General features: G+C 36.7%; 1 protein-coding gene across 1 annotated transcript in view; it reads left to right on the plus strand.

Moving 5' to 3' along the window:
* The window catches only part of PRR16 (proline rich 16), a gene marked incomplete at both ends in the record, with an annotated part of 177853 nt that extends 151911 nt beyond the window's left edge, over window positions 1-25942 (plus strand). Inside the window, one exon of the mRNA XM_080920564.1 lies at window positions 25184-25942. Within this exon, the coding sequence (XP_080776690.1) occupies window positions 25184-25942 (759 nt within the window). The remainder of the gene's footprint in view (window positions 1-25183) is intronic.
* Window positions 25943-27259: the final 1317 nt, after the last annotated feature.

The following is a 27259-nucleotide window of genomic DNA, read 5'->3' on the forward strand; positions in this document are numbered from 1 at the left end:
AAATATAAGTGCTGTGTTCAGCTTATAGAAATTATCTTTGCTCAGAAACATTTGCCATCTGTTTGATAGATGAAGACATGAGGAAAGAAGAAGGCATCTGAAACAACAAAGTACATGGTTCACATTGTCCTGCACTGAAGTTCTAATTGAGATGAGAAGAAATTATAGATCTTACTTCCTTATATGTTTCATATTCTGACCACTGAAACTAACTAAACTTTGATACCCTTCAGATTTTGGATCTTTGCATGTGAGAGTAGCTGATGGACTCATTAGGTGATTTTTTTTCTCTATCTCATGACTACTTTAGACAGTAATAGCCTCAAAATGTTTATTATACTTGAGTTAGCATAGCTATTACCTCAGCCAAAAATATAAGTTGGGTAGGATACCTTAAAACTAAAGATTACCTGCATCCCAATTTCTTCACTCACCCAGAGAAACATGGGAACCCATGTTTTAATCCTAGCTCTTGAGAGTCAGAAGCCAGACTCAGGCAGATCTCTTCAACTTTGAGGTACCTAGATCTACACGGCAACTTCTAAGTTATCCAAGTCTACATCATGAGATCCTAGCTCAATGTTAATACCAAATTCCAAGTTATCAGAAAAAGGAAGAAAAGAAGTGGTAAATGATCTGTAGTGGGATACAACACCTTCTTCTGGTGTATATGAAGACAGCAGCAGTGTGCTTATACTCATAAAATAAATCCTAAAAAATAATGAAGCCATAGAAGGCATTTATCAGAAAAAAATATATAAATCTCAAGACTAAATAAATAGATTTTAGAGAACACAGGTCTTCATTATTTTGTGAATGGCAATAATAATATTTGTCATGTAACACCTGGCAGACCATGTTAGTCCTTGGAGAAGAAAAATATATAAATCTATAAAGGTTATGAATTCTAGTCTTCTATTACATTTCTTTCTTATTATCTTAACTCTGAACTGTGTGATTATGGTGGATAAATAAGTCTTAATAACAATAAATGCTGCCTTTCTTTGTAATGTGTATATTCACTCATTGGCATTGTGTGCTTATAATCATTTCAAATGTATGTATAAAAGAGAGAAGGAGGGTAGAAAGGAGAAGAAGGAGAGAGGGAGGAAGAGAGAGGGGGAGGGAGAGGGAGAAGAGAGGGAGGGGGAGAGAGAGAATAAATTATATATAAATGGTACAAAATAAAATTAAAATATTAAATAACAATAAGATAAATTGTAAATTATTAGCCAGGCATGGTGGTGTACACCTATACTACCCATATGTGAAAGGAGACATAAAGACTCTCATAAACTCAAGGGCACTCTTGGCTACAAAATACTCTCAAAATTCCTGGAAATTATCAGTCATAATTTCTTGGATAGCCGTGGTTAAAGGGGTTCAATCTAATAAGAAAGTCTGTAAATCAGTACCAGTCTGCCAAAGCCCCAACTAGTCACCAAACCCTGTACTTCCCAACTGCCTAAACCCTAACTAGTCCTGGACCCCCATGTTCTCATCTGTGTTATAGCAGAGTTGATGGGTGCCACCAGGTATATTACATTTCAGCTTGCCCTTGACAAAATACTTGGCAAAATCAAATTTAAAAGAGGAAGGGACCTTAGTAACTTTACTTGTGTCTATGATAAAAATACAACTTAGAGAAGAAAGAGTTCATGTCATTAGCTCAAAGGTAATTTCTAACTTGGTAGAGAATTCCTGGTTGGGGAGCTGGTCATATTGCATACATTATTGGGAAACATAATGCTAATCATTCATACTTAGTTAGCCATCTCCTTTTATGTAGTCCAATGGACAGTCCTAATTAGATGTGCTCCCCAATTTTAGCATGGCTCTTGCCACCTCAAGTATTCCAATCACCATAGTTCTTCGCACTGTGGAAGGCAACACAACAAAGCCTGAGGTTAACCTAATTAAGAAAATCATTCAGAAGCATGCACAGAGTTTTGTCTCATAGATGACTAGCAATATTTTCAAGGACTAACTGAATTAGTGGTTAAGGCCAAATCACCAACAATACATTCATATTACAATAGGAAAAATAAATAAAAGCACTTCCCCTTAAAGTCATTTAACCAAGAACAAGTCAAGATTTGAATTCTCTGCTACTCTGCAACTGTACGTGTCTGAATCTTTGCTTACTTAAAGGACTCTGTCCTGTGAGTCTGTCCCTAGCTCATCGTCTGTACTTGTGTCTCCCCTTGTGTGTCTGTTGTGTGACTGTGTGTGTCTCCATCTTTGTCTCCCTCTATGTGTATGTGTATCTGTATGGTCAGTCTGTCTATATGTATTCCTCAAAGAGCTTTGTTCTGCCTCTAATGAACAGTACAGAGGGCATGACATACGGAAAGAATGTGATACTTTACAGAAATCATTGAGTGTTTGGCGAAGGATTGACTCCAGCTGATCTCAAGAGGTTGAGATAAGAAGGATGAACCAGGAGGAGAAGCAGAATTAGTGATATAAATACACATACATACATACATACATACATACATACATACATATATATTAAATGTATTACAAGCATCAGTGTTTACCAACCAATATCTAAATATTGATGATTCAGCGTTTTTGGTAGATGATCGTTTTAGAAACCTTATTTCAACCTCTGTACTTGCTGCTTTCAGCACTTAATGCACATGTATTGTTCTGAGTATAATTATGATTATAGCTCTGCACTAGCTTAGGTTCTAAAAGCCGATTAATAGGAAAATATAATGCAAGTAAGAAGGACTGCTGCATTGCACTCTTAAAATAAGGATAAGTAAACAGATTGAGTGCGTAGTAGGACAGCTGGTTTAGGTTTTAAGTGACCTTAAGCTATATTTTTAACTCTGGCTCTGAGTTCTAGAAAAATTACCAAAGTTTTACTATGTAAGAGATTTTTTTTTTATCAAAAGGCACACAGACATTAACCACTACAGGTTTTCTTTTTTCTCTTTTCTTTTTATTCCTCATAGCTTGTTTGAACATACAGGCCTATCATGGTGTGAAGGGCATGGTGGTGAGAGCAAGAACCAGCTGGTCACACTGCATCTCCAGTTAGAAAGCAAAGAGAAATGAATACTGTGTTGGAATGACTTGACCTTCCTTGATTAATTAGCCCAATCTAGAAACTTTTAGAAGTTTGAAAAATTTGTCTCTTAGGTGATGCTAGACCCTATTGACTTGACCATATTGACCCTTGTAAACTCAGCCTACCACACTATAGCAAAGCTTTACAATACTTTAATTCATGCCATTTGGAATCCTGTAATTATACTATTACCAGGAACTATGGTGGAAGAAGTCAATAGAATATGATGATTCTTTTACTAATTTAAATTTATACATTTGCTTTCTTTGGTGCACTTGACTATCCCGTAGTGCTACAATTATCTATAGGTATAAGAAAAAAAAAACCAGCCAGTATTTTAAAGTTATTTTCTCTATTATTTCTCATGTTATATGTAAGTTTAAAAGAAAATAACTTTTTAGCACAAAATTTGAGTTAAATCGAAATATAATTTTATCTCTACCTTTACATTTCACTCCAATCCTTCACATGTACTCTCTTTCAAAAACCCCCTGTGTACGTGTTCTTCACTGAAGTCAATAGCCTCTTTGTATTTGGCTATTTTTGTGAGTGTTGTTGTTTTTATTGTTGTTGTTGATGATGTTGCTGCTGTTGCTGGTGGTGATTGTGGTGGTAATAATGGTGGTGTGTCTGTACATTTTTCAGTGTGTGTGTGTGTGTGTGTGTGTGTGTGTGTGTGCATGAATATATAAACACAACATGCTTAGCCCTTTTTTTTTGGTTTGTGTTTGTGGTTTGCACTTCATTGCATAACCAGTAGGCTTCACTTCAACTCCCATTCTAGTCCACTGTCCAGAGAGATTGGAGAAAAAATGGTAAATAGGACAAGAGGATGTTCTTTAGGGCAATTCCAATCTTTGTTTTTTAGTATAGAAGCAGGTCAGCTCAGTAGTATCAGGATGCCAAGTATGAATCAGCAGCAGTGGCATGATCCAGCAGAAACAGTCAGGCCTCTGTTGAGTGGGCATGGGTAATGGAAGTGACCAGAACCATCTGGGAGGCCAGGAGTTCTCTGCTATCTCTCTCTCAATGAAGTGAAGATCAGTTAAAATGCAAGACCAAGGAAGCACTGCAAAGCTCTTCAACCTGCATTTATCATGAGATTACTGTCTATTTACAGTTCCTCTTTCTGAATACTTTAAGGAGAAAATGCATACAAATGCTTTTGGTAGAAATATCTGAGGCTAGTAAATGATTTAATCATTTTGTTCAGCAAAACTTTTAACTAAAAACATGCCTGCATTTACTTTTGAAGTAGCCAAATGATTTTTTAGGGCCTAGATTGTTTGGGTAGACGCTATTTGAGGCAGTATTTTATGTATGGAGAAATATCTTCATAAAGCCATTAAACGGAGCTTTATCTCTCTCCTTTGCTAAGTTTTTAGTGAGAGTCTATTACTCTTTTAGTTACAGAGCAGTAAATGCATAGTCTAGTAGCCCACATTTTCTTAGATATTTGATGAAGAAAAATAAGCAATACTCCTCTTTTTGGTATACAACATCAGAGCCATTATACATAAATGCCTGAATAATCAGACTGAAGTAACAATTTTCTTATAAGAAACTTCATTGAAGGTTGAGCAATGAATTTTCTGAGCCACTGTGTGAGCTTATAGAGACTGTGGGAGGTGATGGTTCAGATTATCCCAACTTGGTGTTTAGTGACTTCATCTTGTTGGTACTGTAAACACTTCCATAGTGGGAGTAATTACACCATGAAAATTGGTAAATGACACAGTGAGAGACTTTGTTCCCTGGGGAGCCAGTTGCTGAACACTTTACACAATAGCACTGTTAGAAACTCAATATTGGCTCTGAGGGTTGCTTATTCAGATGTACCAAGTGAATGCTGTGAAATTCATTCTTTGCATTTGGAACTGAGCAAGTATCTTATCCACATAGCTCATACACAGAAGAGGAAAAACAGCAAGCCCTTAAATGGAACTCTACTAATGCTGTACTGAATAGTTTCTCATGAGAAATGAGTGTTCTTTTACCCACTGATTTTAATTATTGAGAACTGGATATTATTAAGAGTATGATATTTCTCTCTATCAGAAGGAAATTAACTTTCCATTGGACAGTCTTTCTATTTACACGAGGCTTAGTGTATCTTTGTGCGTAATGGTACTCAGTGATATTTCCAGAAAGCTTTAATGCTTAGACTAATTATCAGAAAATTAGATATTGAGATGTTTAATTTCAATATGCTTTCTATAGCTTCAGCTCCAGGATGTACTTGTGCATGGTTTCCCTGTAATTATATGTGATTTCACAATGGTAAACACATTCTGAGAAGTTCTTGGCAATATATAAGCATCTCTCCAACAAGATACATGAGTGTGTGTTCATGTTTGTTTGTGAGTGTGTGAGTGTATGTTTGTGTTACATATCAATTCAACATGTATTTACGCTAATAGAATTTGAGCATTTCTGTAGTTTTTTAACAGCTTCCAATGAGTTGGCAAAAATAAACTCCATCATGTCTCTATGCTGAGCCAATGCATGTGACATTACTTATACTACAAGTTGGAAAGGACACAATTATAAAATACATTTATAATGGTTTTTCATTTGACTAATTCCAGGTTATATCTTGTTTTACAGGTACTTTATGCTCATTGTAACTAGTAAGATTTTAATGCACATGATCAAACCTTTAAATAAAACAAGTACTGGCAAAAATATATTCGTATACTTTTATATGAAAATGCTTAAAATCTGTACATTTATCTTTTTTTAAATAAAGTTGTTCAATTAAAAAAAGAAAATATATTTCTGTCCTCAATTCTACTATCCCCAGAAAATAATGGAAATATTCAAACCAATATAAGGATTAAATGAATTCCAAAGGTCATACATATTTCAGTATGAAAATTTAATTCTATGTTTTCTCATCCTACATTTCTAAACACATTGTCTAAGAGAAAGTTAAAACTTCAGTAACAATTAAAAGTAAGATATCTCATTAGAACATACACATGTAGAAATTGAGTATACAAAGATGTAAAATATATTATTCCTGTAGTAAATGTCAACACTAAAATATCCTACATTTATACATACATTTTCTAATTTTTAATTATTTGATAATAAAATTATTATTTGATAGATAATAATTTTTGTGTTTTTAGTTCTGTGAAGTTTTCTGTCACTTGAGTTTTTATGATGGATAAATGGCATTATTAAGATATCTTTGTAATATATGTTATTTGACAGAGTAGTAGCCCATTCTACACAATAGTAGTCTAAACTTTGTAGCACTATTTTTCTTTTCATCTCCTGCATCGTGAATTCTAATGCTCCTTACAGACATGGATAAGAAGCTGAGTTCCCTTATATTCATACTCACAAAGTAGCTTGCTAATACAATAATAATCCCTTCCTGTCCTTATAACTATCTGACAAGATTCTTCCTATGGGCTAAGGGATTTATTTGGAGGGTCAAATTCTAGTTATTCCAGTTGATCACGGTATAGGAAATATGACAGCTGAAATGAGCTTGTTGCCAGGAAGAAGCTTCTTTATATCCCAAAGAAACAAGTAGAAGAAATAAGATGAATGCTCATCCAGGCTATGAATTTAAAAATAAAAAAGTCCACTAGAGGCTGAGTCAAAGGTCCAATCAAAGACTGTGGGCCAACTGTTCAAACACATTAGCTTATGAGAACATTTGACATGAAAATCAAATGAGACATTTCCTTCCCATGTGGCCCAGCGGAGAGGGACACTGTAAGAACCAGAATTTGTATAAAATTGCTGCCAAAAATGTCTAAGAGATATGGGGGAGCCCTCACAAAAATTTCACCCAAACTGAGGAGCATTGGCAATTAATATCTTCTGGACAGGAACACTCAATTTCTTCAAGGAAGTAGTCATTTATAGATTTATTTAGTGGATGTCTTACCATGCTAACATTGCCAGTACTCAGTGGACTATGAAAAAATGATATGAAATTATGTGTGTGTGTGTGTGTGTGTGTGTGTGCATGTAACAGATGGGTTAATATTCATAGGTCAAGTGAGATAATGATAGTGGAGGATAGTTGAGCTTGCAAATGTTTGAGAATGCACCACTGGTATAGATAACTTGATTTTCTATTGGTTGAAAGTGGTTCTTATTGTATAACACAGGCATCCTAAAACTCATTGTCGTCTTGTCTCTGTCTTCTAAGTGATAGGATTCTAAGTGATGGATAGAGCCTTACCTCACTCACTTTTTTTTTAAGATGACAATTATCACAGAAGAAAATCTTTTGCATCCTGGTTATCGAGCCAGCTCTGATAACTGAAAGAATATCCATGTTCTGTTGGTGAGCCTCAGGGCTTCTCTCTGCATATGAGTTGCTCTCATATTCTGAGGTGCTCTGTTTGTCTTAACTTGCTTCCTTGGATTTAGTGGAGCCTCAGACACAGATGAATGTGTCATTACTAAGCACATTTTCTGAATGTGTTAAGCTAACTTAAGAACAATATAAATGCAGTCATATTTAACATAAAAAACATTTATTAAACATATGTGTTTTATTTCTCATCTTCAAATAAAATTATCGATTTCCAAACATTTAAAATCATGTTTCTTACAGTGTTGTTACCAGCACATTTCAAATAAAGTGACATCACTAGCAACATATTCACTTGATGATTTCTTTCGTTTTATTTTTATTGTCATCACTGCAAAGAATGCTGTGCCCTTTCTATTGTGTTTTCTTAAGAGAAAAGATGCATTTTGAAAACTTCACATGCTACAAAAAGTTTAAAGGTTTTACCTTGCCAAGATATATATATATAATTTGTCTTTTTAAATATTTAACTGAGAATGTTTTAAGCACATAGATCTTCTCAGAAAATTTAACAGGTACATGGTACTAGTGATGTACATTTAACAATGTTTTTGTTTGGCACATTTGGCTAGGGATTTTGTTTCCTGATTAAATCATGCAAATTAAGCTAGGCTCTGCATCTCCTAGATCAGATCTCCCTGATCTCCCTCATCTCTTTCAGTTGCATTTCATCCTTCCCATTGCTTTGAACTCTACCATAATGATTTACTGAAAACACACTTTTGAAATTTACATAATCACCATAATGTTTTAATTTAAATTTGAAATTATGGTGTTGTTTTTGTTGATTAAAGGAAAAGAGTTGGAAATTATTTTCCATGTATAATATGTCCTCTCAATGCCACCCAAGCATGTTGTCAGGTAATTTTTCTCTGTGTCCCTGTCTAAAAGGATTTCTAAAAGGCTTTTTACTCCACATGCTTTCTGTTAGACAGCTATTTCCACAGTTGGAAGAATCATCAATTTTAAAGAAGTCTGAAACAATATACTGTCAAATTGTGTGTATATTTGGACACTGAGTACACATCTTGCCTTTTCTTCATAGCTTTTTCTGTGTGGGTTGTTATCTTTTCTTGGAACTTTCATCTTGACACTACAGTTCCTTTGTTTTCCTACTTTGTAGAGTATTTGTTGTTCATGACATTCTTGGGTCACAGGTACTCTCAGAACACTGTGTTCATTGCCTTGAGTCTTTTGTTATTTCATGTTGCCTTGAGAAAGTGCTACACTAGCCTCACCTTTCTGTCTCATACTGTTTCTCTTTCTGCTTTATTGTCTGTCCTTGAATAGCATGGTATTTCTTGGTGTCACCCATTCCTTAGCAAATCATGTTGAAGTACAATGCACAATATAAAGGGCAATCTGCAACCTTCTTTTAGAAAAATTCATCCTTTGAATGCTTTTTCATCTCATAACAGTGAAGTTTACTTTACAAAACATTGTATATACTATGATGTTATAAGTCTGTCCAATGTCTGGAATTTGTGCTAACTTTAAACCTAAGGAAGACAATAGGCTCTGGGTTTCATGCTGAAGATTGCTACATAGTACCCCCTTCTAGTTATAGTCTGAAGCCAAGCACCCATACCTATCTTGAAAGTCTTTTGCTGTAGAAAACAGAGTACTGCACCTGAGGTCCTACACCCTCTAATCACTGGTTTCAATAATATTTCAATGCCTTAGAGTGAGTTTTTGTCAAATATTTAATTAATTGAAGCAGATTTAACTGGTGCTAGAAAGATGAGTCACCAGTTAAAGGCACTTGATTATTTTTCAGAGGGCTCAGACTCAGTTCTCAGTACTGAAATGGAGTCTTAGAACTATTTGTAATTTTAGTTGTGGGGGAGGGGTGGAGGTTCTAAGGCCCTTTTCTGGAATCCATGTACACTCTACACACTATGCACAGATAATACAGGCACACACACACACACACACACACACACACACACAGGCAGAGAAACAGAGAGAGAGACAGAGATATAGAGAGACACAGAGACAGAGAGACAGAGACAGAGGGATAGAGACACACACACACACACATACACACACACACACACACAGAGAGAGAGAGAGAGAGAGAGAGAGAGAGAGAGAGAGAGAGAGAGAGAGAGAGAGAGAGAGAGAGAGAGACTGAGACAGGCTCAGAGAGAGAAAGAGAAAGAGAGAACCCTGGGAGAATTTTCCTATGTCCATGGAATAACCAACAGATTCTTGCAGGAAGATAGACAGAGGTAGGTCGAAAGTTCACACATACATCTGACTCTTCCATACTGTGGTCAGACCTAAGGTGAGAGACAGAGGAGCTAAGCAATGGTCAGGACGTGGTGGCAAGGATTTAGTTCTTGTTCAGTGACACATAGAAAATCTATGCTTCAAACTTGTTTTACATGATCCTTTTTTTTAAAAAAATTAAGCTATATTTTCTAGACAGGACATCAATAATGAAGACATGTTAAATTGGCATATTACCTTAAAATAATCTTTATTTAGTCTTTACATATATTGTATTTTACTCTCAGCCCAAGCTAAGAAAGTGTTAAGCGCAGGCATTACTAAAATCTCTGCCTTTCCTTCTGTGGTTACAGTGATCATGTACTGCCCCTTCCCCTTTATGTCTGTCATTGAGTTTCAGACAGTGTCCAGTCTCCATTCTGCTGCTGGAATTTTATTTGTTAGTTTGGAAATTGTGGCATTTTTAGATCTCAATCCCGTTCTTTTGCTTCTCAATCCTCCTTTCCTTTCTTCTTGCCTTTTATATGGCATTAATATTTCTCTAGCACAAACCCCCTTAGGAACTTTTCTGCCTGTTCTTCCAAACTGAACTTGTCACATGCCCCCTGACATTCGTGTTTCATTCTGTCATTCCTCCCTTGCTGCAATTATGGCGACCCGGCCAGCCATCTTCCCCTTTGTTTTCCTGTTTACTTACTAGGTAAACTCTCCTGTGAACTTATGGGAGTTTCCAGAGTGGCTTTAACTTAGCATGTTTCCATGCTCCTGTCTTATGGAAGAATGTCTTCAAAGTGAACCCAGCATGAAAATACCCTTGCTTTACATAACCCCACATTTCTTAAACCTGTGGAAGTGGGTATGTGGCAGGTGGTGCAAGGCTACTTTGTAAATCAGGGGATGTGGCTTTCCAGGTCTTGCTTCTAGCACATGCAGGGGACATGATAGATGTGACTCTATGTAGTCCCAGATCTTGTCTACACATTTTGATTCTACTCCTTGCCTGTCTGCTCATCCACAGCTTCTATTTCATTGTTCATACAGAGGATTTTTCATAATAAATGCTTAGGTTTCAGTTTTCTCACTAATGCCATCCTGAGAAATCAGAGAATCATTTGGTAACTATACTGAAATGAGATAGATCCATATTTTCCTTGATAAATGAAGTTAAAAACAAAAATAATGTCCTTGCCAGTCCCCTTCAGGGCACACTTCCTACCATGTCTCCTAGTTCTGATGACTGGAAATTGTCTTTTGTCATAGGCCTGAGGTATTCTAGGCTTCACCTTGCTCTCCTTAGTAGAATTTCTTCATTGGCTAGCTCTTGTGTTAAAACACTTGAAGTTGAGGAAATATGGCTGAGGATGAAAAGCTTTGATTAGACAATCAGGCATTCTGGCATTTCACTATTAAAGCTGACATTTCTCCCCCAACTCTCCTGACTGTGATGTACACAGTCCCGCCAATGCCATGCAGTGCCTTGTGCATATGTTGTGGAGAACTGAATTTATTATTCTTCTGCTTTTGACAAGTGAGTCTGAGCTGTCTCTCATTATCTTTTTTGCATTCGGTGATAGACATTTTTTTTTTCAAATGGTTATAGTGAAGAGTCTCTCAGTAATTTGTTTTTATACTGTTTGTTCCTATCTACTGAGATGGGCAGCAAGCGAATTTTTGTTTACTAATGGTAAATACTTAAGTCACAGGAGTTTGCTTTTAAAAATTAGTTCTTATTGATTTTATTATTTATCATATTATTATTGATGGGAGGATTAAAATTCATTATGCTCTGTGGTACCTACTCAGTGGTGTGTAAAGGAAAGAGCTGTATCAAGAGTTACACCACTTTTCAACTGTCATAAGTCACCCATGCCACAAGATTGGAAAATGATGGCTTCTGGCTTCATCTTGCATGTGACAATCATGCAAAGAGAGAGTAGCTCTTGGGAAATAAGCCAGATGCATTGATTTTTATTAAAGCCAGTCTTGTTCAAAAAGTTAGAACAATATTCTTATGTTCTATGTTAAAAACATAGTTGTGTGTTAACAAGCTTAAGGAATAAATAATTTGGTAAACCACAGCAGGTTATTTCAATTGTGGGGCAAAAGGGGATTATGAGTTTTTAAAATAGCTAAAACTATGATTATAAAAGGAACATTAACAGAGCTGTTGAAGGGAAAGTATAAAACTGAGGCCTTTCAGTAGCATTACACTGCTTAACATGCACCACAGGAGTACTGAGCTGATGCAGTTTCAGTGGGAAAGTGGCATGCCATATTTTAATATATGGAAAGTATAATGTGTGTTTACAAAGAAGAAACACTTTAGACTCTTTGTACACGAGCTGTGTTAGCATTCGAGAAGGGTTACAAAACATGAATTTACATTTCTCTTCCTTCATCACCTCATGTAGATCATATGCATTTATAATTATTTTCAATGCAGTTTTGTTAAAGCAAAACAAGGATAGGTTTTACTGTAAAGACTATGTTCTCAGGGGAGAAAAAATGTTTCATGTCGAAGCCTTTCAGGGATTTAGCAACAGAGTAGTGGTCATAAAAGATTAATTCTCAAAACCCTTTAGCAGATTGAAATGGCTCTTGCGTCTCTGTGATGAAGACTTTCATTGTTTCTCAAATTATGTTTAATTTATTTTTATAAACTCTATCTAGAGTCCCCTGACAGTGAAGACGGATGACTGGAAAGCCCACTTTATGAGAACTCACACTCTAAATTTCCTCTTTCTCTTTCATCTCATATATTCTGCTTCATTAAATTCAGCATGAAGTTATATTTTAAAATGAAACTCCCAATTCTCCATTATGAATGCAAGAACTGAGGTGCAGGAAGGGATGTCACAACGCTTGCAAGCCCATATTAATCAAGGATAATGTCCCCATGTGCCTTTACACTAAGCATACTTCCATCATCACCAAACGTAAGCAGGTACCGTCAAGTGAGGAAGACACTCTAAAGATGAGCCTTAGAGCTTCTCAAATACTTTCACTAATGCAAAAATCATGCAACAAACCCTTCCCACTTGCATCATTTTTCATTATTTCCATCGGGTTTGCTTATCACATTTTTAATGACTCGGTATAGAGAACTTTTCACTTGCTTTATATTCTGCAAATCCTAGATGCTCACATCACCTGTGCCAGTGAACACATATTTAATGCCATTCTGTTAACTCTGGGAAAGTCAAAACTCTTCAAGTAGTTTGAAGATTCCCGGTCACTTCTGAATATTGTATCTGCATCTCTCTTGTTTTTGTCTTTATGTTGCAGTAAATATTTCAAAGGGGCAAGCCATTCCATACACCACTCCACGTGGGCTGCAGCATTAGCACACCATATGGAACTAACATACTATATTCATCTGAATGGCGGCCACCCTCTGGCACCTTGAGACCCAGCTCTCTGGTCCCAGCAACTGGCCCCCTTCCTAGCCACAAACCTTTGCCACCCTCTCCCAGCAGAGGGCCATCGGAGAACTCTGCCTGTACTCCTAACGGCCCAAGCACATCAAAACTCCAGAAACTTACAATTTAGCAATGGTTTTATATCAGATTATTTCAGTAAATTTACAATCCAAAAAACATCCACACAATAAACTCTGGTCTAATTGATATTATATAAATTGCCCACTTAAACAAGACAAATAATCTATACCAATCCATCCCTTATAAAATATTTGTAACTACCTGTAGCTGTGCAGAGCCACACAGACATGGTTTATCTTCATCCTCCATTTTGCCTCTCTACCTCACTTTGTCTTCTCTCCATTTTCCAAAAACTCTTTTATTTTTTTTTTTTTTATTTTTTTTTTTATTTTTATTTTTTTTTTTTTGGGCCTTGTCCATTCACAAGCCTTGTGCCTGTCCTCTTTTAATTTCAACCACATCTTTATATGGTTTTAAACTTTTCTTCATGCTACATTTTTTGACTAAACATGCACAAATATGCACATTCACACCCTACCTATACCAGTTACACTCTATGATCTTAGTTTCTACTTCTGGAAATTTGGTTTTCTTGTCTCCCTCTCCCTCTCCCCCCTACACTCCCCCTTTCTTTCCTCCTTCCCCTCCCTCCTCCCCCTTCCTGTTCTCCTCCTCCTTCCTCCTCCCTGTCTCCTTCCCCCAACAATCTCTTTCTATATCTCTTTCTGTGTGTGTCAATGTGTCTGTGTCTATATGTCTGTGTTCATATGTCTGTGTGCATATGTAGATATAGATACTTTGGGGCAGGCTTTCAGTCTTTTCTTTACATGAACCTTCAAAGTCCTGGTATTTCAGATATTCTTCCCTTGTTTCTTTTCTTATTTTTAGAATTAATAAACCAGGAAGTAGAACCATAAGTGACCCTATTTTATCATTACACAACTTTTGAAAATCAAAATTAAAGCCTTGCCCCAACATTCCAACATCAAGTTGAATAACACTAATATTAATATCAGCACTACTAAAAATGATACTTAAGATTTTGACTAATGCTATTATTTTTACCATGCAATTATTTTCTTGAGAAATCAATAATATGATTTTATTTTCATGAGAAGAAACCTAATACTCCACAAATATTCTAAAAACAAATCAAACACATACTTGTTTAATTTACTATTTTTCTTTATAATAGTTACTAAACATTTTTCTCACTAAAATATTTAAAATTAGATTGTCATATAGTAATTTTAATGTAATACAAGCTATTATTCTTTTTCATTTATTTATTCATCTACCAGTTCATTTATGTATTTATTTACATACTTATGAGTGTATGTGTGGAGAAGAGGCCAACTTGTAAGAGTTAGTTTGTGGGTTCTGGGAATTGAATTTGGCTTGTCCAGCTTGGGGCATGTCCCTTGTCTTAGTTATACAATGGTGGTATATTGGGAGTAGATAGGAAGGCATGGTGCTGTATCAGCAACTGGGAGTTTTACATCTTGATCAATAGGCAGCAGGTAAAGAGAAAGAAGTGGGGTGGGGAGAGGAAAAGAGGAAGGGAGTGAGAGAAAGAATGAGTGGTATGAGTAGGGGGGTGTTGGGGGAACATTGACACATAATAAAGCCTAGATAGATAGATAGATAGATAGATAGATAGATAGATAGATAGATGAGAGATAGATAGATAGATAGATGATAGTTAGATAGATAGATAGATAGATAGATAGATAGATAGATAGATAGACAGACATATAGGTAGATAGTATCTTATTCCAGAACCCATGTGGGAGCATATCATTTAAAATCATTTGCACATTAGAGATATGGTAAGAGCATAGAGTAATTCTGAGTGACCAAAGACCACTTGTATGTGACCCCAACCATGTACAAATTAGTCTTGCTGTCACCTCTTCTTTGTTAAGATCACTGGAAAATGCTATTTAAAGCTTTTTAAGTTTTGTGTGTGTATGTGTGTAGGGGTGTACATTTTAAGAAATTTCTATTACAACATAAGGAACAGGTTGAATGGAAGTAGGAACTGATTAATTAGGGACAGAAGTTACCTTCTTACTGGTGATGTTTACAGAACTCACACCCCCAATTGGGGCACTTTGATATTAATTAGAAAATTAGTGGCAGCTTAGTTTACTTTTTATTTGCATATCTATAAATGTAAAATTATCAACATTGGTTACAAATTGCATGCAAGGTAAAAAATAACTCAGTATTCTGGAGAAACCAAAATTCTTGATACTATAGAACTGTCAGAACAGGAAGTCTGACCAAGAACAAAATCTAAGCACAACCTTGTCTTAGTTAGGGTTTTATTACTGTGGACAGACACCATGACCAAGGCAAGTCTTATAAATAACAACATTTAATTGAGGCTGGCTTACAGGTTCACAGGAGCAGTCCATTATCATCAAGACAAGAGCATGGCAGCATCCAGGCAGGCATGGTGCAGGAGGAGCTGAGAGTTCTACATCTTCATCCAAAGAAAGCCAGGAAGAGACTAAACATCCTCAGGCATCTAGGAGGAGTGTCTCCAAGCTCACCTCCAGAGTGACACACTTCCTCTAACAAGGCCACACCTTCTAGTAGCTCCATTTCCTGGGCCAAGCATATGCAAACCATCACAACCTACACTTCAGACCTAGCAAAAGATGACAATGAAGGGCTGCCACAATATATCTTAAATGAGCTGCTGTCTTTGTGCCTCACCTTTAGATTGTGAGTGACTCTTCAAAGGAATACTATAGTCTTTTCACCTTTAGCTTCAATAAGAAAGAGATCCTTAGCTCATAGGGCTGCTTGGCTGAGCACCACAAGCTCCACTGTAAAGAGGGCCAACGGAGGCCAATAAGCTTTCCTAGCTCTGAAACCAAAATGTCTTCCCTGCAATAGAGTTACATCAATTCGGTCTAGACTTAATACAAATGTTTTAAAAATTAATGATGAAACTCACGGTTGGTCAAAGTGGAGAGAATAGGTCAGTTGAATGCTCAGCCACACTGGAGCATCTCCATTACTCTCTGTGTAGGGCTCTCTAAAGGAATGTCACTGGTAGTATTTACGCACCTATTAGAAGGGGATTTAGTCAATTGACTGGCCAGCAGCAGCTCAAGTAATCAATCCATCAGTAGCTGACTCATACTGGCAAGGCTGAAAATCCTGTAGTTAAGTCCATGAGGCTGAATGTCTCAGCTGTTCCAGTGTGGTGGAGGCCTGAGGGATTCTGGGAGAGCAGCTGGTCTTCAGTAGGTGCTGGAAACCTGGAGACATCGGTTTAAACTGGAGAAATTAAATGTCACAGCAATCAGACAGATAAACTTGCCAGTGAACTGAGGGCAACAGAGAAGCAGTGAATGAATATTCCTTTGTTGATGTCCTTTGATCTCAACTTCCAACAGAAAGTGCCACCCACCTTCAGCATAGGTCTTCCTTCCTTCAGTTAATCTTTTCAGAAAAATATCACTGACAGGATGCCCAACATCTTAAATTTTAGTTGATCACAAATGCATTGAAATTGACAACCAAGATAAGCCATCACATAACTAAGGCTCAGCACAACTTGTGAAAGAGAGAACGGAATGTCCCTAAGAGTCAGGGATATTACACCTCTGGACATGACAGAAACTGCATTGTGAAGTATAGAAGCTGTGGTTGCTTCCATAAGAGTAAGGAAATGTACTTCCTGCAAGGACGGCTGGGACACTTGAGCTGACACTCCAGTGGGGGTTGTGAACAGTTGATGGTTTTGGAGCAATGAGAGTCAGTTTACTTTAACCATGTGGTCACCCGGGGAAATTAAACCAGACTCCAGTCATTGACCTCATACCCAGCAATATTTGGACACCACAGATTGGTTTCTATGCATTATTGTTAACCACTTTTAAAGAAAACACCAAGCATAGGAGGAGGTGGGAATGGATTTGAAAGGATGTTATGGAAGGAGTAGGGACTGAATATGGTTAAAATACATCATTGAAGTGTGGTGTGCTGGTGTATGCCTTTGATGCTGGCACTTCGAAAACCAAGGCTGCTGAATCTTTTACAAGTTTGAAGCCTCCCTGGTCTATTCAGTGAGTTCCTGACAAGCTGAGGTAACATCATGAAACCCTGTTTAATATATATATATATATTGAATATTTTCCATCATTTATATAATATAATATACCGTCTCGCCAGCAAGAACGCACGCGGAACACCAGGATCCTTCTGCAGCAAAACCTTTATTGCATCTTGAAGAGGAAGACACCGGGCAGGAAAAGGCACCCTAATTTATACCCCCCAAGGGTGGCATGTCGCTGTGTGATTGGCTGCCCACTAGTGGTCTGATTGTGATGCCCCGGGATGGGCGGTGACTTGGCCCCTACCACTCTTTGCGCATGTGCCCAGTGGTTATTTACCACACTTTAGCTGATTCATGGCCCCTGAAACCAGCACCATCTTGTAAGGGCGAAGCCTTCTGCCCTCAACAATATGTGGTGTCAAATTACAGTAGGAAAGATGTGGACAGTGATGTCATAGCTCAGTGGAAATACCTTAGTGACTGATTGGTCTACCTAACTAACAATAGAATGGTTTTGGAAATAAATGTTGCTCTAGAAATCTAAAGATAGCTATGCATTCCAAGGCAATCATTTTGAGCTACTTCAACATCTTTTTCTTGCTTGTAATTGAGCTATTTCGGAGACCATGAGAGGGGACTCAGATCTTTCTTGCCTCTTCAGTGTCTTAGAGATCCTTTTGCATAAATAAATGTAAAAGCTCGACCAGATTGTGAAATAAATTAAATGTTTCCATTTGCTACATCTTTCTAGGATAAGTACAATTTGCTGTAATTTGACCACGCACACTATAATTACTAGGTTTGCTCATGCATGAAAATTCCTGTGCCCTCTCTCAAGCGTGCTGTCATCAAGCAGCAAAAGACAAAGTTATGTTGAAGAACTATTTACTTTAATCCCTATAGCAGATCATTTGGTGAACTAGAAATAGATTATGTGAGTTATGACTATAAGTGGAAGTCAGATTATCTCTCCCTATTAGTGATTATATATACTCAAAAGTGCCTCCTTCTTGCTTTTATTTCAGGCTTACATACCATCCAACACAGGATGAACCGAGTGCTGTGTCTGTCAGCATTTGAGCTCAGTAGCCGCATATCCCAATTCTTAGTCCTACCTATATTTCTTTTAGTAATACTTTCTTTGGCTCTTGTTCATTTATTTCCTTTTATATTTTTAGTATAGACAGTAATAGCTTAAGATAGCCATTTTTATAGAACAATCCTATATTTTTAAGAATGAATGCATTTTGTAATAGTCCTAAATCGAGATAAATGGTCTTTTTCCTTTATGAATTTTGGAGTGAAAACTATTGTGTTTATGATATGTTCCTAAGTGACCCCAGAGAAAGATTCATATAAATAAAATTTTAAGATAATTAGAAGACATACTAATCCTCAAGAAACTTGAGGTCTCAGGGAGTGGGGAGGTCTGGTGTTGTGAGGAGGTGGTAAGATGAGAACATCCTTCGGAGACTGGGGAGGAGGTGTGGGATGAAGAACAAGAGGGCAGGCCAGTGGTGGGGATATCGACTGGAATGTAAAAAAAAAGAAAAGATTAAAAAGTAATTAAGAAAAGATAATTAATCTCTATGCTTTGTAACTTTAATTAAATAAGATGAGTAGTATTTAGAAACATCTGGATACACTCAGATATATAGTTAATGAAAAACACATGTTTCAGTTCTCTCAGTCTTTTTGGGAGTTGAACTAGAACTAACTTTCTCAGAAGCTTTGAGTCTGTGCTTCAATCAACAGGCAGTCCTCCTTGTCTGATCAAGCCTCCATGTACTTTCTCTTCCATTCCTGTTCCATACCTGTCTTTCTGAGCCATATGGGACTAGTGGGTTTGATAACCTTAAAAGTGAGTCATAAACTGTGAAATAAAGAAAAGGATAGAATCAGTTTGGGGTCTCTACTCCATTTATTTACTAAACAAATTGTTACTTAATATCTCAGTGTGAAAGTCATTGCACAGGGCCAGACACAACAGAAAGTTAGCCTGACAGAAACTCATAAAACCACAGTTCCAGTATATGTGATGACCATTTGATGAAGGGCTAGGACACAGTATGTGGGAAACAATTCCTGAAACGTTTGGGTTTTGGGTTTATCTATTTTATCTTTGCTTTTATGGATATGTTTTACCTGGTGGTATATTTTGTAAAGATGATTTCTTTCTATTGTTTCATATAGTTTGAGCATATTTATCATCTGTGTGCTCTCATTTCTTGAGTCTATGCCTCACTCTCCCAATAACTACTATTCTTCTTCTTTCATCCCTAATTATATCATTCATGTACATATTCATACATGTATATGTATGCATGCACAATCAAATATTCACAAAGAGGTGAAGGACACATTTGTATTTGTAGATCTGACTTACTTTGTTTAATATAATGATGCCCTCTGACATATTTAGCAAAGGGCATGACTTTGCTCTATTATGGCTAAATAAAAATCTATTTTGAATATGAAGTTCATCATCATAACCATTCATTTGTTGGTGGGCATCAAGGTTGACCCTATAACCTGGCTATTACAAAGACCTCCATAATAGGCATGGGTATGTTATATCTCTGTGGCTTTTTGACTCAGGGTCCTATAGAAATACACCAAGAAGTGGCATAGCAGCAGCATATGGGAGTTCCACTTTCAGTTTTTCACTCCATACTGATTTGCATAGTGACTAGACTAGTTTTTCTTCCCTCAAGTAGTTCATGAAAGTCCCCTTTGTGCACAATATCACCAGCACATCTTGCTTGCTTTCTTAATGGTAGTTATTCTGACTCTAGTGAAATACAATCTCAATCTATTTTTAATTTGCATCTGTTTTTCTTGTCATGTTCCTGACTTCAGTTCTAATGCTTTAAGGCTTTCCCCTAGTTATAGAATGTTGGCCGTGGGCTTTCCATTTATAGTTTCACTATTTGAGTGATGTGCTTATGTTCCTAGCTTCTTCAGAACTTCTATAGCCAAGGATGCCACACTTTGTTCTGTCATTTATTTTGCCATCTGCTAAGATGATTAAGAGGCCTGGAATCTATTAATGTGATTTTTAATATCTTCATTTCTAGCTTAATTTTGATGTGGCTTATTTTTCTCTAAGTATCTCATTGTTTTCCAAATTTTGCAATTATTGGATTATAGATTTTCCATATATAACCTAACGATCCTTTGAATATCACTGGTGCTTGTGTTGTGTCTACCTACTACCGATGGTATTAATTTGAGTCTTCTGTCATTGTTTAGTGGTAACCTGAATTTTCTTGTGTCATTGTCTACCTGAATTTTCTGTTTTAATTTCTTTGTAATCACCACTTCCTTGCTTCATTGAGCTATATATTATTCCTTCGCATCCATTTTATTAAGTCTACCTTTTTATTTGTCTACATATTTTTGTTTATGTAATATGTTAAAGTATATCATTATTCTTTATTTATTTTTAAATTATTGAATTTCTAGTTATAAATATTATCTCAATTTTATTATATCATACCATTTCTTGCATATTGCAATTTTTGTTCAATTATACTATTTTTACATTTTTAATAATCCATCCATCATCTAGTAGTCTCTTGTTAAATCTCCTTGATATGAGTACTTTTAGGTAGGTTTTGATGTCAGTCTACTGCTATACTTTGCAGAGATTTGAAACGAATCTGTGTCAGACAACCAGGGAATCAAGAAGGGAGAGATACACAGGGCAAATAGCTGGGATTGTGTGCACTATGTGCTCTTATGGAGACTTACTACTATTCTGACACTCAGGCCATTTATTATATACCACTGAGCAAAGAGGGAAACTTCTGGAATATTGCTGTTCTAGGAGGCAGGTTTATTGCATCAAGTTGAAGAAGAAGGAAGCTGGTTAGCTAATCTCTGTAGGAGGTCTCTTTAGGAAGAAGTTTCTGCTTGCATTCATCAGGAGGTAGAGACTTTAGCTGATAGCTGCTGTGTAGTGCACTAGTATCTGGAGAGCAATCTTTCCTAACATAAATACTCACACAAGAGGGAGGTTTTCATCAACTTGTTTGTTGGTTGGTTTGGAGTTTTCAACATTAACTGCTCTGAGTGGAGTGAGATAGAATCTCAGTATAGTTTAGAATTTCATTTCCATGAAAACAAAAGATGCTTTGTGCCTTTGTGTGTGTTCATTGTCCACTTGTGCATTGAGAAGTGTCTTTTATGATCATTTTCTGCTTTTTCTTGAATAACTTGATTTTATTTTTTCTTTTTCTTTTTATATTTTATCTGTCAATTCTCTGCTAAGAGAACAGCAGGTCATATCACTTCCATTATATACAAAGATTATTCTCTTCATTGAGTGGCATGACCACTTTCTGTTACACAGAAGTTCTGTAAACTAGATTTAATCCCATGTCAATTATTAATTTAATTTCCTGAGTCTTTAGACTCTGACTAGAGAGTCATTTCTTATTTTAAAACTTTGGTGTGTTTCTCCTGTGTGTAGCTCTACCATTTTCAGAGTATCTGGCCAAATTAAACCCTTTAATCTATTTTGAGTTGATTTTTATGAAAGGAGGGATATAAAGGTCTTCTTCTGATTCTCTACATGTTAATATTCAATTTTCCTAACATAAGTTTTAGAAGACTTTATATTTCTCTAAGGTGTGTTTTTGGCAACTTTGACAAAGAACAAATACACACACATCTATTTTCTGGGTACTTAGCCCCATTCTAGTTATCTCTGTATCTACTTTGGGACAACAATCTGCTGTATGCTTTGTCACAACTCTACAGTGCACTTTGACATAAGGTGTTTTGTACATTCAGTATTGTCTCCTGTGCCCAACATTGCCTACTCTTATCAGAGATTTTTGTGTTTTTGTATGAATTACAGAATTATTTTTCTAGATCTCTGTGTGAACAGTTATTGATAATTATATGAGAGTGTGCTTTAAATTTGTGGAAAGACTTTTTATAGTATGGGTATTCTCTCAAAATTATCCTTACAATTATATATAACAGTTATGCCAGTCTCCTGTCTTTGAATCCAGGTTGACAGACAGATATAAATATAGCCTGAAGCTCTAAGGTAGTTACAAAAGGAAGGCAGTCCAGCAAATATATCCATATAGAACTTTTAAGAGTAGTTTGGCACCCTCCCCCAAATTGGAAATAAAAATGGTAATGAAGTTACTCGTTAGTAATTACTATCCCCACTCTTTGGAACTATAGATGGTAATAATTATTCTTTATCACTATCGCTTGATCTTCTCTTCTCTTTACGGAGTCTCCTGTTACCCCAAATAATACTTTCACCTATAATTGTTTAATTTTTGATGGGCAATATTATTTGATACCTTCTTGTTGCCCTAAATATATCAGTCTTGTGGTGTGTGTGTGTGTGTGTGTGTGTGTGTGTGTGTGTGTGTGTGTACTATAGTTTCACTGTTGTATATTGAGAAAGGATTTATACTTTTCTCTTTAAAACTATGTAATTTAGCTAGAATGCACTTCTGCTATAAAAAATATATTAATACACTTTCCGTTTGAATCCTGTTTCATTACCGTAGCTGAAGCATGTGGAACTTTATTGCAATATTTTCACAAACAACTTACTCTCTACTTCCTATCTTATGGTGGCCTTCAGTAGCAAGGACTTCATTAGAGTTTCCATTCACAATTTTCTTTATCAGAGGTTCTTCTTCAGGCTCTTTCTGAAAGTGAGCTTGAATCGTTGCTCTTCTGTCAATGAGATCTGTCTTAAGTCTCAGGAAGGCTGCACACCGCCTATCTAAGGTCTCAGACCCCTTGTAACATCTAACATGCTGTTGATCACGTAGAAGTCACACTTCAACTATCCATAGTCCATAATCTCTAATTCTGTGTTAGTGACAGGTGGTTCCTTGCTCCATGGAAAGAGTGTTGGTTTCTGCATTTTATTATCTGCATTAATAGTCATGCAGGAAACGAGAATGTAGAGACAGAGAGCAGCCAGGACTTATCAAAACATCAGGCTTGGGGCAGTAACTTTTCATCAGTTTCATGTTTGTCATAATAGATGAAGCTTTTGTTTTCTTTGTTGTAGAATTTTAACAGACTAAGGGCTAGAGGTAATTATTTCTTTCCCTTCCCTAGCCAGGGGAAATGGATCACAGCCTCAATGAGTCAAGTTGATTTCTTACCTCTTGCCTCTATTAGCTATCTCTTAACAGCATGTTCTGTGTGGTTGACTAAGAACTAGGGAATGTGTCAGTTATCATATGGTCCTTTATGAGTAAGTTTCTTTTAGAATATTTATTTTAGAATAATTGAGCAGGTTATAAAATCATGTCCCATAGCTATCAGAAAGGGAAAATGCTTTTACTAACATTTGGCCAAAAGAAACATTGATTAGTAAATGTTTTCTGAGCCTTGTAAGTGCTATCACTATTTCATAATTCTATAGGGAAAAACAGTCAAATACCCCTCGATCATTGAGAGTAGGCAGGGTCTACACACAAACACAGACAAATAATATTTCATTACTTATGTTGCTATTCAAAATGTAATTCAAAATTATGTGAATGCTTTGAATAAAAAAGCATTTTGGGGACTATTTAATAAATTAAATTGGCATAGAGTTGCAGAATGAGTAGAAACTCTTAAATGAAGATTGACCCCTGAGCTAAGATATTATAGATTTGCGGACATTGACTTGATAGGGGGAGAATTTCATTAAGAAATGTTACTGTGTACAAATGATCCAGGGCAGAAAAGAAGTTTGCAATTATGAGAGTTTAAAAGAAGACCTAAAAGACATAGTTAAAAGAAAAACAAAAGAAAAAATATTTGGAGTTAAGGGTAAGGAGGATATTTTTAATCTTACAAGCACAGTTTTAGGATAGAAAATTTTGAATTAAAACAAAACTGTTATATCTAAAAAGATCGCCCTCAAGAATTATGGGATTTTTACATGTTGCAAAAAGCACAAAATATTTTAAGTAAACTTATGATTTAATGCTGGGACCCATTTGACTGTCTTCAACATATTTTGAGGGATGCCTTGCTTACAGTGAAAAGATATCATGACCACAGCAACTCTTATAAAGAAACATTTAATTTGTGCTGGCTTAGTACTACGGGGATCTTTAACTTGGTGCTTTATACTGCTTCTAAGAACTCAGGCACAGTTCACTCCACTGCCTCTGTTGCTTATGTCCCTGGTGAATATGACCACCCCTTTATGTTCCTTTCCTCTACCGCCTGGTACAGATATGACTCACATCTATGAATTTATCCAACAAGCTTATATATCAAATTCTCTATCCACAAACCCTCTATTGACAAAAATATAAACTGCCTATCTATTTGAGATAAATAGACCCATATAAACCCTTATAGACAATAATAACAATCTCATCAAGCTAAACATAGGCCTAGAGAAACATAAATGTCAGCTTCCATTTTCTGCTCCAGAAATCTTCCTCCACTCCTCCTCTTCTGTTTTCCCAGGCTTTTCCCCGCCTACCTTTCCACTGTCCAATCATATGTCACCTTAATACCAACCCACACACACCTACTCCAAGAAGGCCAAATCTACTAATAGTGCCATTCATAATGGTCCAATGGGGGCCACTACCACAGAGGCCAGTGAAGCACAGTCATCTTATTATAAGAATAGCCACAACCCAAATTGTTCAGAATATCTCTCAGTATGGAAGTGATGCTTTGTAACTTTGTAAATGCTAATCAGAGCTGGTTTTGCTTTTTTATTTTTAAATGTTGGTTATATTTTGGCAGATGAATTCTTCCTCTGGTAGCAATAACAGAGCCAATTAGAATAGATAGCATATTAGGTTCTAGGCTTATGAGATTATGATACCAAACATGTAATCGGCACCATGTCTACATTTATGGACCAAAATGTTGTTAGAACCATGGAGTTACCAATTCAGAATCAGTCAGGGCTTCTGTAAAGATCAAAGCTGATCAGAAAAGGTTTGCTTTATGTCTACTTTACTTGTGGTTGCTCTTCAATACAATTCCCTTGTCCTTTCCACTAGGTGGTTGACCAGATTGATACCCTGACCTCTGACCTACAGCTGGAGGATGAGATGACTGACAGTTCCAAAACAGATACTCTCAACAGCAGCTCCAGTGGGACAACAGCTTCCAGCATAGAGAAGATCAAAGAACAGGCCAATGCCCCGCTCATTAAACCTCCAGCACACCCATCTGCTATCCTCACTGTCCTGAGAAAGCCAAACCCTCCACCACCTCCTCCAAGGCTGACACCTGTGAGGTGTGAAGAGCCTCAAAGAGTAGTGCCAACTGCCAATCCTGTAAAGACCAATGGCACTCTTCTACGGAATGGAGGATTACTGGGCAGACCCAACAAAATTCCCAATGGAGACGTCTGCTGCATACCCAGTAGTAACTTGGACAAGGCTCCATTGCAGTCTCTGATGCACAGACCTGAAAAGGACAGGAGTCCTCAGCCAGGTCCTCCTCGGGAACGGGTACGGTTCAATGAAAAAGTACAATACCATGGCTATTGTCCTGACTGTGAGACCCGGTATAACATAAAGAATAGAGAGGTCCATTTACACAGTGAACCAGTTCATCCACCTGGAAAGATCCCCCACCAAGGACCTCTACTCCCTCCTCCACCTCATCTCCCCACTCTCCCATTAGAAAATGGGGGACTGGGTATAAGCCACAGTAACAGCTTTCCCCCTCCCATACCTGCAACCGTGCCTCCTCCCACTGCACCAAAACCACAGAAGACCATCCTGAGGAAATCCACCACTACCACAGTGTGATATCTGCCATTTAAGAAAACATTCTTTCTGTTTTTAATTTTCTATATGATAAACATAAACATAAGTAATGAGCACTTTCTACTCAAGCAATAAAAAGCCCAAAAATATTAATCTGCATTCAACAAAGTGGCATAAAAATCACCTGGTAAGTATAGAGAGTGATGCTTCTGTCCTGGACGTACATTGTTTTCTATGTTCCATCATCAGAACCTGCAGAAAATTGAGAAAGTATGAATGCATTTTATTTTTTCCCGATTGACCTATGACAGACTGTGACCTTCATATTCCAAGTATTTTGATTTATTATAAGAGCTGGGATGTCAAATATTTTGATTTGTTGATAAAGCCAGGGAAATTCATTCCATTCATGCCTAACTCATCTATGCATTGATGATGTCATAATCCTCCCTTTGATCTAATGCTTTTTAATAAGAATTTTAATACCGAAGGACTATTTTGTTATTTTTCTAAAGATGTTTGTCAATAGTTTTGCATCACGAAATGCTGAGGACACTACCAAAAAGTTTATTTTCTATACTATACAAATTTGAATTATGTGTTCAACTACATGTGTAATAAAATATTTTGAGCTTTGGAAATATGTCAATAAATAATAGTCAATAATGAGAAAGACTAATGTTCCTGAGGATTAAAATGAAATGGAGGTTATTTTAACTCCCTGTTAACATTCACTGAAATGAGAAGCCATTCCCAAGAGTTTGAACAAGGTGACACTTATTGGATATAACAATTTCTAGAATAAATATTACAATCAATTTGGTAAGTATAAACTTACACCAGTTTCCTGTTATACACCTCCATTGTGCTACGTCTAGAACCATTTGCTTATAGCCTCGGATGTAGTCAAGCCTTCTCAAAGGACTCAGTGTAGATAAGTACAATGAAAGGTTGGAATTTTTTGCCTTCTGTCTAACTGCGCAAGCTCAAATTCCCTGAAAAAACGCAGATTCATAGGAAGGAAGTTGGAGGTGACTCTAGTCAAGGGGTATGCTCAGCAATGGCCTTTCCCTTGTTCTCTTCTAAGTTGAAGGGAGTCAGGGGTTTCTGATGTCCCATATAAGAATCTTTGCTTTCTATCTTCAAACCAAAGTCTTTCTCCTGAGGGATTTTTGCCAATTTAAGAAATTTAACCAACTCATAGTTTGGTCAGTTCCTAGTTGCACTGATTTGAACTGATGTGATATTTTGCCTTGAAGATAAAAGTATTAATCTCCCAAAAATCATTGTGAGGTAAAGTGCCTGTAAGGGGGTCGGGCTAGCATCTTTTATGAGGTAAAAGTGGAGGGCAAGTGTTGG

This window comes from Micromys minutus (assembly GCF_963924665.1).
Source record: "Micromys minutus genome assembly, chromosome: 8".
Taxonomy (NCBI): domain Eukaryota; kingdom Metazoa; phylum Chordata; class Mammalia; order Rodentia; family Muridae; genus Micromys; species Micromys minutus.